This window comes from Anas platyrhynchos, chromosome 2, assembly GCF_047663525.1.
Source record: "Anas platyrhynchos isolate ZD024472 breed Pekin duck chromosome 2, IASCAAS_PekinDuck_T2T, whole genome shotgun sequence".
Classification (NCBI taxonomy): Eukaryota; Metazoa; Chordata; class Aves; order Anseriformes; family Anatidae; genus Anas; species Anas platyrhynchos.
This window is the reverse complement of record NC_092588.1, coordinates 111900651-111916401: the sequence shown is the minus strand read 5'-3', so window position 1 is coordinate 111916401 and position 15751 is coordinate 111900651. Positions and strand designations below refer to the sequence as shown.

The 15751-nt window shown below is 37.8% G+C and overlaps 1 protein-coding gene across 3 annotated transcripts in view; it reads right to left on the bottom strand.

Annotated features, from left to right (window-relative positions):
* Positions 1 to 15751, bottom strand: part of ATP9B (ATPase phospholipid transporting 9B (putative)) — a 164056-nt gene that overhangs the window by 126168 nt on the left and 22137 nt on the right. For 2 of the 3 annotated variants that reach the window (XM_038174269.2, XM_038174268.2), the window contains exons 3-5: positions 11538 to 11688; positions 8739 to 8852; positions 4801 to 4909 (exon numbers count right to left, since the gene is read on the bottom strand). In XM_038174269.2, coding sequence (XP_038030197.2) covers positions 4801 to 4909; positions 8739 to 8852; positions 11538 to 11688 — 374 coding nt within the window. The remainder of the gene's footprint in view (positions 1 to 4800; positions 4910 to 8738; positions 8853 to 11537; positions 11689 to 15751) is intronic. The other variant, XM_038174270.2, reaches the window with a different exon arrangement.

The window sequence follows — 15751 nt, the reverse complement described above, 5'->3', positions numbered from 1 at the left end:
GTGGTTGGCAACCCTGCCCAGAGCAGAGGGTTTGAAACTAGATGATCTATAAGGTCCTTTTCAACCCAGGCCATTCTATGATTCTGTGATGACACTGACACCAAAATTGGAAAGCTGAAATAAACATACATATTTGTAGGTAAAAGTTGACTATCCTTTTCTTACTAAAAAAGGCATTTTTAAAGCTTCTGTTTTGAACACATTGCTACTCTGTGCGTCAGTTCCTGAAATAATTGCTACATACTATCTTACACAATTTGAAAATTTATATTCCATGCCTAGAAAAGAGCAGTGTCAAGGTAATGAAATGGGGTTTTAATTTGATGACTTATTTCTAGGAGAAGTTACAAAGTGAAGTTTCTTAAATACACATATTTAACAAAATATTACACGCACTGGGAAAGAGGAAATCAAGATTCCAAAACAGCTATTTAAGTGCCATTTAAATGCCTAGCAATTTACCAGAACTTCCAGTATCCATAATATTTGAAAAAATGCTGAGAATTCCTCCTACTTGTTTAGAAGGCAAGAGAGGAAAGTGAAATGACACACACAAAAGGCACCAAAGTTAGCTCTTAACACTGCAAATTTCAGTCTTGACATTTGCATCACAGTGATAACACTAAACTATAGACTTGCTTCCAGAACTAAGAATTTCAGATCACTAACACTACTGCTGAATACGGCAGGATGTAGTATCTATTTCAAAGGTGTTCAGTGTCACATGTAACAAATCTAAAAAAAAATAAAACCAAATAGCAGGTTAAATTACACCTTTGAAAGAAGAGCTCTAAGAGTCTATTTCTTTAATGACTGTATTAAAGACTACAAAGATCTGGAGGCCAGCAATGCAACCACTTCTGTTAAACAAATGATAGCTATCCCACTTGCAATTTTCCCACAGTGGTATGTCTAAATGTTGATAAAGCTATTTCAGGCTCTCAAGGAAGGGAAGAACAATAGTTGCTACATTGCTCCCTGCTATATGCAAATCCCATATAGCAATGCAAGTTTCCATACTGTTTCCTATTCCTCACAGCTGCTAGGTTATATCATCACTAATATGACTACTCACCATTTACTCACCTTCCAATTACTTTTTAAAATGGTATATTGGGTTTACATGGCAAGGTTTTGGTAGCAGAAGTGGGCTCTCAGGGTGGTCTCTGTCAGAAAAGACCAGGGGCTGCTTCATGTCAGGCACAGCAAGTTCCATCTGGCTACTAAACAGACCTGCTGTTGGCCAAAGCTGAGCCTGTGGGCAATGCTGGTTGTACTTCTATGATAACATAACTAAGAAAGGATAAAAAATGCTGCACTGCAGCTCTGTGCAAGAGAAGTCAGAAAACTGTGAGAGAAAACTCTACAGACAAAAAGGTCTGTGAAGGAGTAGGTGCTCCAGGTATTGGAGCAGATTCTCCTGTATCCTGTCAAGATGACCGTGGTGGACCAATCTGTCGACTTGCAGCCCATGGAGGGCCACCCCAGCACAGATATTCACACTGCAGCCTGTGGAGGACATGACACCACGGACCAGTATGCTGTAAAGGAAGCTGCAGCCCATGGAGAAGAGCCCACTGTGGAGCAGGCTGTCCGGTGAGAACTGCGGCCTGCAGGGGACCCACGCTGGAGCAGTCTGTTCCTGCAGGACTACAGCCCATGGAAAGGGTCCATGGTGGAGCTGTTCTTGAACTGCAGACCGCTGGAAGTTCACACTGGAACAGTTCGTGAAGGATTCTATCTCATGGGAGGGACCTCGCGCTGGAGCAGGGGAAGAGCATGCAGAGGAAGGAGCAACAAAGCAAGTGTTATGGTCTGACTGCAACCCCCATTCCTCATCCTTCTGCACTGGGAGTAGAAAGAAGAACTGGGAGTGAAGTAGAGCCTGGGAAGAAAGAGTGTGTGAGGAAGGTGGGTTTTATTTCTCACCATCCTACTTTGTAATTAATACTCTGTTTAGCAGAGCTTTAAACTAGATTCAGCAAGGGAGAGAGATGTACTTCTGAGTGGCAGAGAAGAACAAACAAACACCAACACTTTAGTAAGCAATAGGGAAATATCTGTGAAATACCTGTCCCAAATTAAGATGGGCTCCTCTAAAAAGGTGATGCAGCCAATAGCCCAGCTGAAGTGCCTTTACACTGACACACGCAACATGGGAAACAAGCAGGAGGAGTTGGAAACCACAGTGCAATTAGAAAACTATGATCTAATTGCTATCAATGGGTTGTGGGGCAAATCACACAACTGGAATCACACTGCAATTAAGGGCTACAAGCTTTTCAAAAGAGATGGGCTGAGAAGGGGCAGGGGGTTGATGTTGCCCTCTGTTTTAAGAAATGGATAGATTGCAAAGAACAGGTTGAGAGCTTGCAGATAAAAATTAAGGACCGAACCAATAAAGGACACCTAAGCTGGGGTTTACTGCAGACCATCTGATCAAGGGGATCATGTTAATGAGGCCTTCCTGCTTCAGCTACAACAAGCATCGCACTCACAGGCTCTCATCCTGATTTCATTCAACCAGATATCTGCAGGAAAAGCAACACAGCAGGCTGTAAGCAATCCAGGAGACTTGTGGTGTGCATCAGTGTAAATTCCTGGTCCAACTATTAGATAAACCAACCAGAGGAGAAGTGTTACTGGGCCTGGTGCCCAACTGTGCAGATGAACTCATTAAAGAGGTTAAGACTGGAAGCAATCTGGGATGTAGGGACCATGCCCTGGTTGAGTTGGTGACCTCAAGATATACAGGCCTGGCAAAAAGCAAAAACAGGACCCCGAAACTTCTGAAGAGTGAAATTCCAGTTATTTAAAGGACTAGTGGATGAGATCCCCTGGAATGCTGTCCTCAGGGAACAGAGGAACTCATCAGAACCAGCAACTCTTTAAGGACGCTGTTCTTAGACTGCGGGAACTCTCCATCCCCATGTGCAAGAAATCAAGCAGGGAAAGAAGGAAACCAAGCTGCTGGACAAACAGGTATAAGAAGGTAAATGCACAGGCAGTGGAAGCAGGGATATATGGCTTGGGAAGAGTACAGAGGAGATCCCATCCCTACACATCTGGATATGGTATCAGAAAAGCCACAGCACAGATGGAACTGAACTTGGCAAGGGATTCAAAAAATAACAAGAAGGGATTCTGTAGGTACATTGTTCAGAAAAGAAAAGCCAAGGAGAGTGTAACCCTTTTGATAAACAAGAAGGGAGAGCTGGTAACAACAGACATGGAGGAGGCTGAGGTACTCAACAACTTCTTTGCCTCGGTTTTCACTGCCAATCAGGCTTCCCATGTCTCTCAAGTCTCTGAAAGTGTAGATGAGGGCTGGGGGAAGAGTCCCTCCCCCTATAAGCACAGAACAGGTTTGAGACCACCTGATGAAACTGAACAGACACAAGTCTATGGGGCCTGATTACATGCATCACAGGGTCCTGAGGGAATTGGCTGATGGAGTTGCCCAGACTCTCTCCATCATTTTTGAAAAGCCATGGCAGTCAGGTGAAGTCACTGGTGACTAGAGAAAGGGAAGCATCACTCCCATTTTTAAGAAGGGTAGAAAGGAAGACCCAGGGAACTACAGACCAGTGAGCCTCACCTCTGTGACAGGGAATATTGTGGAACAGATCCTCCTGGAAGCAATGTTAAGGCACGTGCAAGATAAGGAGGTGATCCAAGTTAGCTAACATGACTTTATCAAGGGTAAATTGTGCCTGAGAAAACTGGTGGCCTTCTATGATGGAGTGACTGCACCAATCAACAAGGGAAGACTGACCAATACCATCTATTCAAACTTCTGCAAAGCCTTTGACATGGTCCCCCATGACATCCTCACCTCCAAATTGGAGAGAGACAGATTTGAAGGGTAGACTATTTGGTGGATAAGGAATTAGCTAGATGGATACAGCCAGAAAGCTGCAGTCAATGGCTCTATGTACAGTGACGGGTGGAGTCTTTCAGGGGTCTGTCTTGAGACCAGTACTGTTTAATATCTTTATCAATAACAGAGACAGTGGGATTAAGTGCACCCCCGGGAATGTTACAGATGACACCAAGCTGAATGGAGCAGCTGATACAATAGAAGGAAGCGATGTCATCCAAAGCGACCTGGACAAGCTTAAGAAGTATCCCCATGTTAACTGAATGAGGTTCAACAAGCCCAAAGGCAAGGTGCTGCAATCCCAGACACCAGTAAAGAGGTGGTACACTTGATTCCCTTATCAATGTCATTGATAAAAATATTAAACAAAACTGTCCCCAATACTGAGCCCTGATGTTAAAGCATTCTGTTCCTATTATGCAATCACATGATTTCAAATTACATGCAAAAATTAAAAACAGTATTTTTAATACTTATCTGACTCTCAATACATCAACCTGTTCTTATGTACAAATATATCTACTAAAATTGAAAGACTCAGAAATGTTATTAGATTGTATTTCTTAGTTACCAATTTCTTATTTCATATATGCATTTGATATACAACTGACAGTGCTGCCGATTTACTGTTCAAATCAATTTCAGAGTACAGCACACTGAAGTAATAGTGCAAAATAGTAGCGTATTTCAAAGATATATACAGTAATATACATTTCCTTTACAAGCCAAAGATTTACAATATTTCTTAAACAGATCAAATTTAAGTTTCATTATCTAAGTGAAATCAAGCATTTCAGTCCTGTATCATTTTCATTCTCCAAAGTACAGTTTGAAGTATTAGATAGTTGTTTGAACTGAAATTCTACGTGTATGACAAAAAGGTTAAATATTTAAGGATTTATACAAATGGTTTTACTAACCTCGTACTGTCAGCTTGCTATACAACTGTGAGTTCATTTCCTTGTCTCTCTTGTAACGACGATACTCATCAACAGCTTCCCGTACCACTGTGACTGTCAAAACAAATCCCTGTTAAAGATACAATGATGCAACTCAGAATTGTCAAAATGCTAGAACAGAATTACACAAGCAGGAACACTATACAAAGTAAGAACCTGAACTTAGAATATTTACTTTTTCGTTCATTTTGATTTTTTCTTTTTCAAGTGCTTTCTTCAATCTGTTAAATTTTTAGTCCCAAAAGGAAAATCACACTTGTATACTGTATACGTATAATTTGAAAATGTAGATATTCAAATTATGTCTAATTTAGATATAAACTGAAATTTAAAAAAATTTAAATGCCTCAAATAAGTAAAAGACAGCTTTACAGTTTTTTAAGCTTATTTCCCCATCTTCTAAAAAATCTGTGTCTTTACAACAAACATTTAAGAAGTCTCCAGTTCAAATACTGGTAAGTTCGCCGCCTTTTGCCTAACAGACAGAAATTAAAAGGTAACAGATGCTTAGTTTAATTAATTTTGCCATCTTACATTTATTTACCCTCACACTACAAATATTGACAAAGAAAAAAAAAAAAGGTTCTGTTCTGAAAAATTAAGTATCTAAATGTTTTGGCTTCAGTTTTCACAGGACAGTGCCACTGCAGCTTATACTGGAAGTGCTGAGAGTTCCACATATAATTAAGTTTCTGGCAACACAAAGAGTACGCTGGCCAAAAGGAATACAGAACAGTTCAGGGATATAGTTGTAGGAGTTTCCCCTCTCTCTTTCTAATTATTCTCAGTTATGGTTTCCGGCTACTTGAAATCAAGTACTTAGTCTTTCTCCATCAGTGAAAGAGAAATAACATTTTATGACAGAAAAGGGAGCTTATTACTGTCATACAAGAATACTAAAAAAAAAAAAAAAAAATATTCACAAATCCTCCAACAGATAAGGCTTTAGATTATCCATTTGGACTCTGAAACACATTTTCCTTCTATGTAACAGTATTTTCAGTATTTTCCTTCTATGCCAGAAAATATAAGCCATTAGACTACTTTCTTGCAAAATCCCAGTGTTTGCCAGACTTCCCCTACTTTCTCAGCAGAAAGAAGTCAAGATGTGGAGCTTTTTTAGAACAGTCTTGACTACAATTTTTCTTTTCAATAGCAAGGGAATTTTGCATTTCCAGCCCTGAATTCTAAGGTTTAATCTGTTGCAAGCTTATAGTTAACATACTTCATGTTTACACTAGCTACATAAATTAAATTAGAATCAGATAGAACAATAAACTGCCTAAAACGCATTCCTGCTCACTCCTCACACCAAATCCCCTAATACACACTACTGTTATTTAAACCCAAGTTTCAGATCTTAATTTAGCCCTTTGAGATAGCAGAAGGTTCGGACAGTCCTGCCTTAGAACTCCATTTTCAACACTCAGAAATATGAAAGTATTTTATAAAATCAGTCAACTATATTCTGAAAAGTGTCTGAGGATCTGATAGGATTGACATGCTGCTTTACTTGGAATAAAAGTTTTCTTTAATTTTTACAAAATTGTTTATCTTCGTTTTCTCCAGACACCTTAAATCATTGCTATTCTGAATGGCCATTTGCTAGTGCCCCTAAACACCATCTCTACGCTTTAAAGCAGTAGGGTTTTTCCCCCTCTTATGGCAGCATTTTGTATTATCTTCATGAGCTTTGACAACAGAAATATTTTAGTAGCATAAGAAAGGCACTCCTGAAATGCTTTCCAATATTTGCCACTTGCACATATCATATTCACTAGGCAGTAATGAAAGCACAGAATGTGAGGTGTTATTTTCAAGAATTTCTCCTGGAAGTCACCTGCTGGGTAGCTCCATACAAATGACCATGACTATAAGGAAGTATTTAACACATCCCTTTTTCCTCATTTACCCAAAGAAACTGGACATTCTTCCAAAGGGGAGAATTGTTGTCTTTCTTTAGAGGTGCTTAAACATCTTTAGCATACAGCTTCCAATCAAATTTGTGTCCCTTACATCCTTGGATGTTGGACTTAAAAGAAGCATTCTATTTTCTACTATGCAAATGACAGCAAATGAGTAAAATAAAGCGTTGTTTGAAGAACTCTGGTGCTTGATCTAAGTGCCAGGTGAAGAAAGGGGAGGGGAAGAGGCAGAGAGACAAAAAACACCCACCTTTTAGAAGACAGCTTCTATTCTGTGGTTTTAAGTATTGTGCTGAATAATTTTTATTATTTTAAACTCTTGAGAGAAAACACGAGCCAAAACTAAGTTATAGCTACTCCTCTTGTTCTTGATGAACATTTCCCAACAATTTACATGCTCTTCCAGGAGGAGGTCTGACATAAATGTTTTATATTTTCATCATAAATACTGAGCCTTACTAAACATACAGTTAATCTTGTTTACCTGGAAGTCAGCTACTCAAGTAGAAACAACTGAGTTTTCCAAAAACTAAGCACCAGCGACAAGATCTGAGTTTGTGCAAGATGTAAAAACTGGAAACATTATTCAAAATATCCTTGAAGAAGACCCACAGGTCTATACAAAACATATTCTGTGTTACACAGTATTACTATTTTTTTTTTGACAGGGATAAAATGGGCTGATATGCCAAGATGGGCTGATTTTTTTTTTTCTCCTTACTACCACATTAACATACAGCACTTCACAATGACGAGACCAACTTCCAGACAAGGTTAACTTTTGTCTTTTGTTACTGGGTCAGTAACAAAGACCTTTGTAAATATTCATTTTAGAACTCCCACAGTTGAATATTTTTTCTGTCTTGGAAGTGTTTTTTGTTGCAGCAAAAGTTGTCTGGACATGGAGGTGTGAAGAATCTCCAGGACTGCCCCTTCATTTATCAGTACTTAAAAGGTCTTTTCTCAGCAATTAAATCAATCCAGAATATTTACTAGAAGGACTGAAGAACAACCTTTACTCAAGCAGTCAGCATGTCACTACTCCTCTTGAACACCTCTTGCAATAAACACTAGTGAAAAATACAATTTAAAAAATAAATTTAGAAAATAAGGTATTCCTGTTCTGCTTTTACACCTGGGGCAATGGGGATGGGAAACCAAAAAAAATAAAGGTAATGATTCAGTTAAAATAATACATGAATTCAAAATCACCAGAATATAGCTGGCAGACTACCATAAGAGCCTCTTCTTCAAAGGATAGTTTTTCCTGAGGTTTGAAAATTGTAAGTCAGAAGCAACTATTTGAACAGTTCCCGAAGAACTTACTGCAGAATGTTCAACAATAGACATATTGAAAGGAAATCAGTGCAACTGGCAATGCAATCAGGCAGGAAAAGCATGTTTAATGCATAACTTATCTTCAAAATACCTTTTCCTCCTGCTTTACTCACAGCTTGATTTTTTTATCTTTTATTTTTTAATATTTATGCATTTTTTGTGAAAAGAGTACAGGATCAAAACCAATACCAAAAGAACGCAAAGATGTACGCTTTCAATTCTGACCCAGCCTTAAGACATAAAAGTGAACAAAAACAGAAAAAAAAACACAACACGCAATTGTTGAATGCTGCCAATAATGTTCTCTACCTGCTAAAGTTTTTTTTTGTTTGTTTGTTGGCTTTTGTTTTCCTCTTTTCAATCTCTCAAGTGACCTGCTGCTATAAAGGAACATTACTCACGATTCAGACTACCCACTTAATAAAAAAGGGTTAACAAACAACACCTTTTGCAGTATCTGCTGTAATACTGTACTATCAATTAAGTATTTTACTTGTTACATATTTCATCAGTGATTTTCATAGATTTTCATCATTACCAGATTTCATTACCAGATGAAAATCTATGAAAATATGTACATGAACTCTTCAGCTGAAGTTTAAAAAACCTTCTAGTTAAGAGCATTTTTCTGTTTACCAGAGGAGCCCAGTACGTATACAGGTAGCCTATTTTCAATGCTGGTACAAACTGTGAGCAGGACACGACGAGAAAATAGAGATTCAAGAAAAACTTGAACTGTTCATATAAAACCTAAAATGAGAAACACAAAATAGATAAATTCCTTAATATTTATGTGTATAGTATACATAAAATTCACTTTCTCGTGACAGTAGATACAAAACCTACAGCATACTAAAACACAATACTATCACCGTGCTATCCAGTACAGCATATTGTACAGTATATTGTACTGTATAGTACAGTATAATATCCCCAATATTATATATATTATTATGATGATTTTAACATTATAATGCTATTTTTGTTGAGAAAATTCCTCTGATATGAATGCCCCTTTTCAATCTGGAAAAGCAAGTAGCTGAATTTTTGACATTTTGAAAACTGAACTATGTAAACTCATCAGTCTTTAATAATATTATAAACTATATATGTAAGATCACAGAGCAAATATTCACTATGGAATTTCAACAGAAAATGGAATTCAGATATTTGTAGAAGCATCTTGCAATAATTTCATATTCACAATAGTTAACCTTTGTTTATGAAACCAAGTGAGTTGTTTGATTTTTTTTTCTTAAAGTGCCAATAAAATCACAGAAGACTGAGTATCTGAACTTTCATTGCTTAAAGTTTCCATTTTTAACTGCTAAACCTTTTTTTCTAAAAATACAGCATTAAATCTTTTAGTTAAGTACCAATACTTAAATTCTGCATTATCTGTCTTAAGATGTTTTCTTTCTTAAAATATTTACAGCTCAGCCTTAAACAAAAAAAAAAACAACAAAAAAACAATCATTGGCATCAAATGAACAGAAACCATTTTCAAAAGTATTATATTATTTTAGACTTTGTCATTTAAAACTCCACAGACAGAGTATGAAAACTGAGTAAGATACACGATATTGCTCTTCATCAGCGTGAGAATACCCTAAAACTTCAACCCAATCTGCAACACATAGAGAAAACAGTACACATCAATTCCTAATTACTTTCATTCACCACATTCCCTCAGCACACTCCCTCTACCACGTAGCCACTGAAGTTTCTACTCTTGTACAAGCTGAAGATCTACAATTCATCTGTTTCTCTCCAAAGATTCTCAGTTTTCAAAGGGGACAAGGTTACCATCAGTTGAGACACATTCCTTAAAAATTACCACTTCCCACAGTTCTTAAAAATAATGAAACTACTCAGTCTTCAAGAATAAATGTTGCTTAGGAAGACAAAATGACTACAGAAATGATCCAGGGAGAGTGGGTAGGTATTGTTCTCCTTCCAAAAGGCTATCAGATGGAATCTCAGAATAAGGTAGTGTTCTTCAGTTTCCATAGCAAGAACAACTTTTTTTTTTTTTTTAACAAAAGCAATGACATTTTACTAAGTTTTTAGAAAGTTTAAACTATGCAATATTAATAATAACATGGACGTGAAATAATCTGGAAAAATGACTTAGCACTAAATTTCTCAGAAGAACCTTTTGTAATAAATATTGATACAGAGGATGTGTCTATTAATAAATAAAAGTTTGGTCTAAACTCCAAGATAATTGTTCAAGTTCTAATTGAAGACAAAGTTCAAGTTCACCATAGAATAAATTGTTCCATATTCCAAAAGAATGACAGATGCTGACATCTAGTATAACACGACACCTCCAGCTACTAGGGAGTGGCTACCTACTAGAAGTGCCTACTGAACTTGCAATATTATTCTAGAATTGTAACTGCATAGTGAGTAATAAATTGCTTCAAAGGCAAAAGTTTCAAAACAGATCAAAACCACATTTAAATAGTATCTCCATCTTTTAAGTTTACAATTCAGTTGACATTGCAACAATTCTGCATGAAAATCAAAGCTACTTGACAGATATTTATTGCTTTCATCAGTGCAATGTCATTAATTATGTAAAAAACTAAGCCCTAGGAAAAAAACTCAGAAAAGTTAATCTCAACATGTCTTTTTGGCAAAGCAGCAGCACCTTAACTTTGCCAGTGTCTTGCAAGTGTTATATCACTACTGTTCAGCTAAAAGACTACCTAGACAACCTCATATCTTCTGATTTTTTTTTTTTTCAAATTGGAAAATTTGAAACTGACAAAACTGTAAAGGCAAAAGAAAGAAAAAAACCTGCATCTACTCCACAACAAAATTACCATTCAAAACCAAAAACACTTCATTATTTTTTAAAACTGCAAGAAGAATTTCAACTCTGAAAAGTACTACTCTACAAAGATAAGCCTTACTTATTTCCATATAAACCAGAGATTTTTCCTTATGAGGAGTTCATATTTCAGAATGCATCATTTATTGTGCTTTCAATGGCAGTGAGCATGCAGAAATATCTATATTAGCACAATTGATTTTCAACTGTTTCTCAACTACAGTCAGTATTTTGTGGCATTTTCACAACTGATAGTGTAGAATTGACTGTTTCAAACAGAGGATTACAAATTTCTAATGATGAACATAAAAATGCAAGGAAATGAATCTCAAATTTGTAAAGCTTCACTGAAATCCCACTGTTCCAAGTCATACGAATTGCACTTCTCTAGTAAATACCCCTTTGAAAATACAATTAAGAAAAAAGCAGCTTTGCTCTTACTGTCAATTGCAATTAAAGACACTGAGATAAAGGTAGGAAAAAAAAAAAAAGAAGAATCTGGGCAAATAAATGATCTTTTCACAGAATTGCCAAATAAAGAAAGCAGTACAGAATATACAGTCAGCCCAATACCAGAAAAAAATTAGTAACCTTACCCCAGGTATAAAGGTAAAGACGTTGTATTTTTGATTTTTAATGGCATTTTTTGGGTATTTTTCTTCACATTTTTCAGGACACCCAAGCCACACTGTGCGAGCCTTCAGCTCTTTCTTTCTTCGGCAAATGTTTATAAGCCAATCAGAACAACTGAAAAGAAAAATAATTGTTTACTTTCAAACTAAAAATTTACTGTATATGATAATCAATTTCAAACATGGAATCCTGAAGCTAAGAAAAACAGGTGTTTTTTTTTTTCACTGTATCTAAATTAGTAAGCATGATGTTGACTTCTAATATTCAGGTTAATTACACTGATCTCTTAACTCAGACACACACACAAATATACGTCTATAAAAACACATAAACAATATTTATCTAATATATAGTTGAGCAACCTGGTCTAATGTAAGGTGTCCTTGCCCTTGTCAGGGGAGCTGGAACTAGATAACCTTTAAGGTCCCTTCCAACCCAAGCCATTGTACCATTTTATGATTGTTATGTAAATATATTTGTTTACACGTTTTATATTATATAAAATAACGTATATATAATATATATATTATATAATGCATAATATATTGCAATATAACGTAACATAATGTGTAATAATGTATAATATGGAAGTGGTGGAGTCACCATCCCTGGAAGTCTTCAAAAGACGTTTAGATGTAGAGCTTAGGGATATGGTTTAGTGGGGACTGTTAGTGTTAGGTTAGAGGTTGGACTCGATGATCTTGAGGTCTCTTCCAACCTAGAAATTCTGTGATTCTGTGTGAATATGTAATTAAATGGTAATAAATATGTAATAATGTAGTAATAATGTAATGTAATATATATGTAATATAATAATATATATGGATCCATACAAGTCCATGGGTCCAGATGGGATTCATCCCAGGGTGCTTAGAGAGCTGGCTGTTGTTATCATGGGACCTCTCTCAATTATTTTTTAATAGTCTTGGGAATCTGGAGAGGTCCCAGTTGACTGGAAGCTGGCAAATGCTGTACCAATTTTCAAGAAGGGTAAGAAAGATGACTCCAGCAACTACAGGCTTGCCAGTCTCACGTCAGTGCCTGGTAAAATTATGGAGATTATCTTGGAAGTTACTGAAACGCACCTGGGAAACAATGCAGTCATTGGTCCCAGTCAGCATGGTTTCACGAGGGGTAGGTCTGTTTGACTAACTTGATTTCATTTTATGATAAGTTCACCCATCCAGTCAATCAAGGGAAACCAGCTGATGGGATTTTTTGGATTTCAGTAAAGCTTTTGACACAGTTTCCCATAGGATTCTACTGGACAAAATGTCTAGTATACAGCTAGAAAAAAAAAAAAAGCATCATACAATGTGTGAGCAAGCGGCTGATGGGCAGGGCTCAAAGGCTTGTGGTAAATAGGGCCATATCAGGCTGATGGTCAATCACCAGTGGGGTGCCCCAAGGCTCCATTTTAGGGCCAGTCCTCTTCAATGTTTTAATAAATGATTTGGATGTAGGACTAGAAGGTGCTTTGAGAAAATTTGCTGAAGACACAAAACTTGGAGGACTTGCTGACTCTGTTGAGGGTGGAAAGACCTTGCAGAGAGGTCTGGACAGATTGGAAAGCTGGGCGATCACCAACCTCATGAAGTTTAACAAGAGCAAGTGCCGGGTCCTGCACCTGGGATGGGGCAACCCTGGCTATATGTACTTTGGGCAATGAGATGCTGGAGAGCAGCCCCACAGAGGGATCTGGGGGTTGCGGTTGACAGCAAGTTGAATATGAGCCAGCAGTGTGCCCTGGCAGCCAGGAGGGCCAACCGTACCCTGGGGTGCATCAAGCACAGCATCGCTAGTCAGTCGAGGGAAGTGATTGTCGCACTCTACCCTGCACTGATGCAGCCTCACCTTGAGGTACTGTGTGCAGTTCTGGGCATCACAGTACAAAAAGGATGTGAAACTGTTGGAGAGTGTCCAGAGAAGGGCCACAAAGATGGTGAAGGGCCTAGAGGAGAAGACATATGAGAAGCAGCTGAGGTCACTTGGCCTGTTCAACCTGGAAAAGAGGAGGCTGAGGGGAGACCTCATCGTGGTCTACAGCTTCCTCCTGAGGGGGAGTGGAGAAGCAGATACCAATCTATTCTCTTTAGTGACCAGTGATAGGACCCATGGGAAAGGTGCCAAGCTGAGACAGGGGAGGTTTAGGCTAGACACGAGGAAGAGGTTCTTCACTGAGAGGGTTGTTGCACACTGGAACAGGCTCCCCAGGGAAGTAGTCACTGCACCAAGCCTGTCAGAGTTTAAGAAGTGTTTGGACTGTGCACTTAGTCACATGGTCTGAAGTTTCAGGTAGATCCGTGTGGACCAGGAGTTGGATTTGGTGATCTGTATGGGTTCCTTCCAACTTGGGATATTCTACGATTCTATGATAATATATAATATATATAGAAAATATCATATGTATATATATATATATATTTTATATATATAAAAATACACACACAAACATTTGCACATTCTTTACAGGAAAACCTAACAAAATACTTTCAATACAGAATCACAGAAATGCTCAGGTTGGAAGGGACCTCTGAAAATCATCATGGCTCTACGCTGGACCTTCTCTAGAAGTCCTGTGTTCCTCTTGTACAGGGGAGCTCAGAACTGGACACAATACTCCAGGTGTGGCCTCACCAGGGCTGAGTAGAAGGGGAGGATCACCTCCCTTGACCTGCTGGCAACACTCTTCCAAATGCAGCCCAGGATACCACTGGCCTTCTTGGTCACAAGGGCACACTACTAGCTCATGGTTCACTTGTTGTCTACCATGACCTTGGGATACTATCTCTGCATTTTTAACACTGGCAGAGGGGCCTTAATCATGTTGTGAGTCTGTTCTAGACTAGTGATTTGGAAAGAATGAGTAGACAGGCCTTTTTTGAGCACTCACTGAAGTCAAAGAACAGGCCTAAGTGGTAACAGTGGATTTCAACTACACTGGCACGTGAAAGGAAGTGATGCAAGTTTTCTAGTGAGGTGTTTGAACATAATGGCAGTATGCAGGAAAAGAACTGACTGGACGGTCTCTTAAGGTCCCTTCCTAAACTGTTTTTCCACAATTGCAGTATCACAGTACACACAAATAAGCACTAGAGGAAGGCTGATAGCTTGCGTCATTACATTCCCACTTGAAATGTTCTTTGTCTGTAACCTGTACTATCACAGGTCTATTTAGAAACTAAAATTCATTTGTTCTTTGGCAAAATTAAAGTTGGAGGGTCTTCTTAGAGAAAACTAGATTATGCAAAAGTAAAATCATTCAAAGCAACCATCACTTGGTTCTTGAAATGCCACTACACAATACTCACAAGCCATCATTTCAAGACTTCAGCTTCAAATGCTGGATTATTTAATTTTCCTCCTTGATGTTTTCACTATGGGACTGACGTCAATTTAGTTTGATTCGATGCATTTTATTTTTGCAATAAATATAAGCCCATTCAGAAACTTTTTTCCATCAATTTTAATTAGTAGCAAGGAATCATGCTACTTTAAAAACTCTAACAGCATTAGTTCAACATTCAAAATGCAATCATTCTGTTTACTAACATATAACAGTTCAGAAAAACCTTACATATGTAATCATGACAAGCATCTTTAAAGCAATACAAACAGCACTGCTTTCTACGTGTCACAGTTCCACAATCAGTTTAATGGCTGTGAACTTGTCCTGCTGCTGCTGAAATGGCTAGTACCATCTTCCTCCTATAGTAAAGGTGTGCGTTCTTCCCCTTCCCTCATGCTGACACAAGTATTTGTGCAACTGCATGGGTAAATGTGACCAGCAAATTGATCCAGCTGTAAGCTAACATGGAACATAATGAGGGGTTGATTTCAGACAAATCCATTCCTGATCTTTAAAATCTAAAAAATCATAAAAATAGTTGCAAAAATACAGGTTACATGCTCACAGCATATGATGGAACAATTCAACTTCATGCCAGCTTGGATATAAACTTGGTAAAACTCTTTGTGGAATTTAAGCTTTAAACACATTAGTTTTCAGGGCATGTGGTGGAAGACAGCACAACCAGAAGATAAAGCTTAGTTGTATAATAGAAAGTGATGATGTAGACCTGCATCAAGAAAGTTCTGAGGAAAATGATTTTTTCTAGGAAAGCAAACAGAAGCATGACAACTCCTGTCTACAAGCCTGTAGAGAGAAATATGCTGA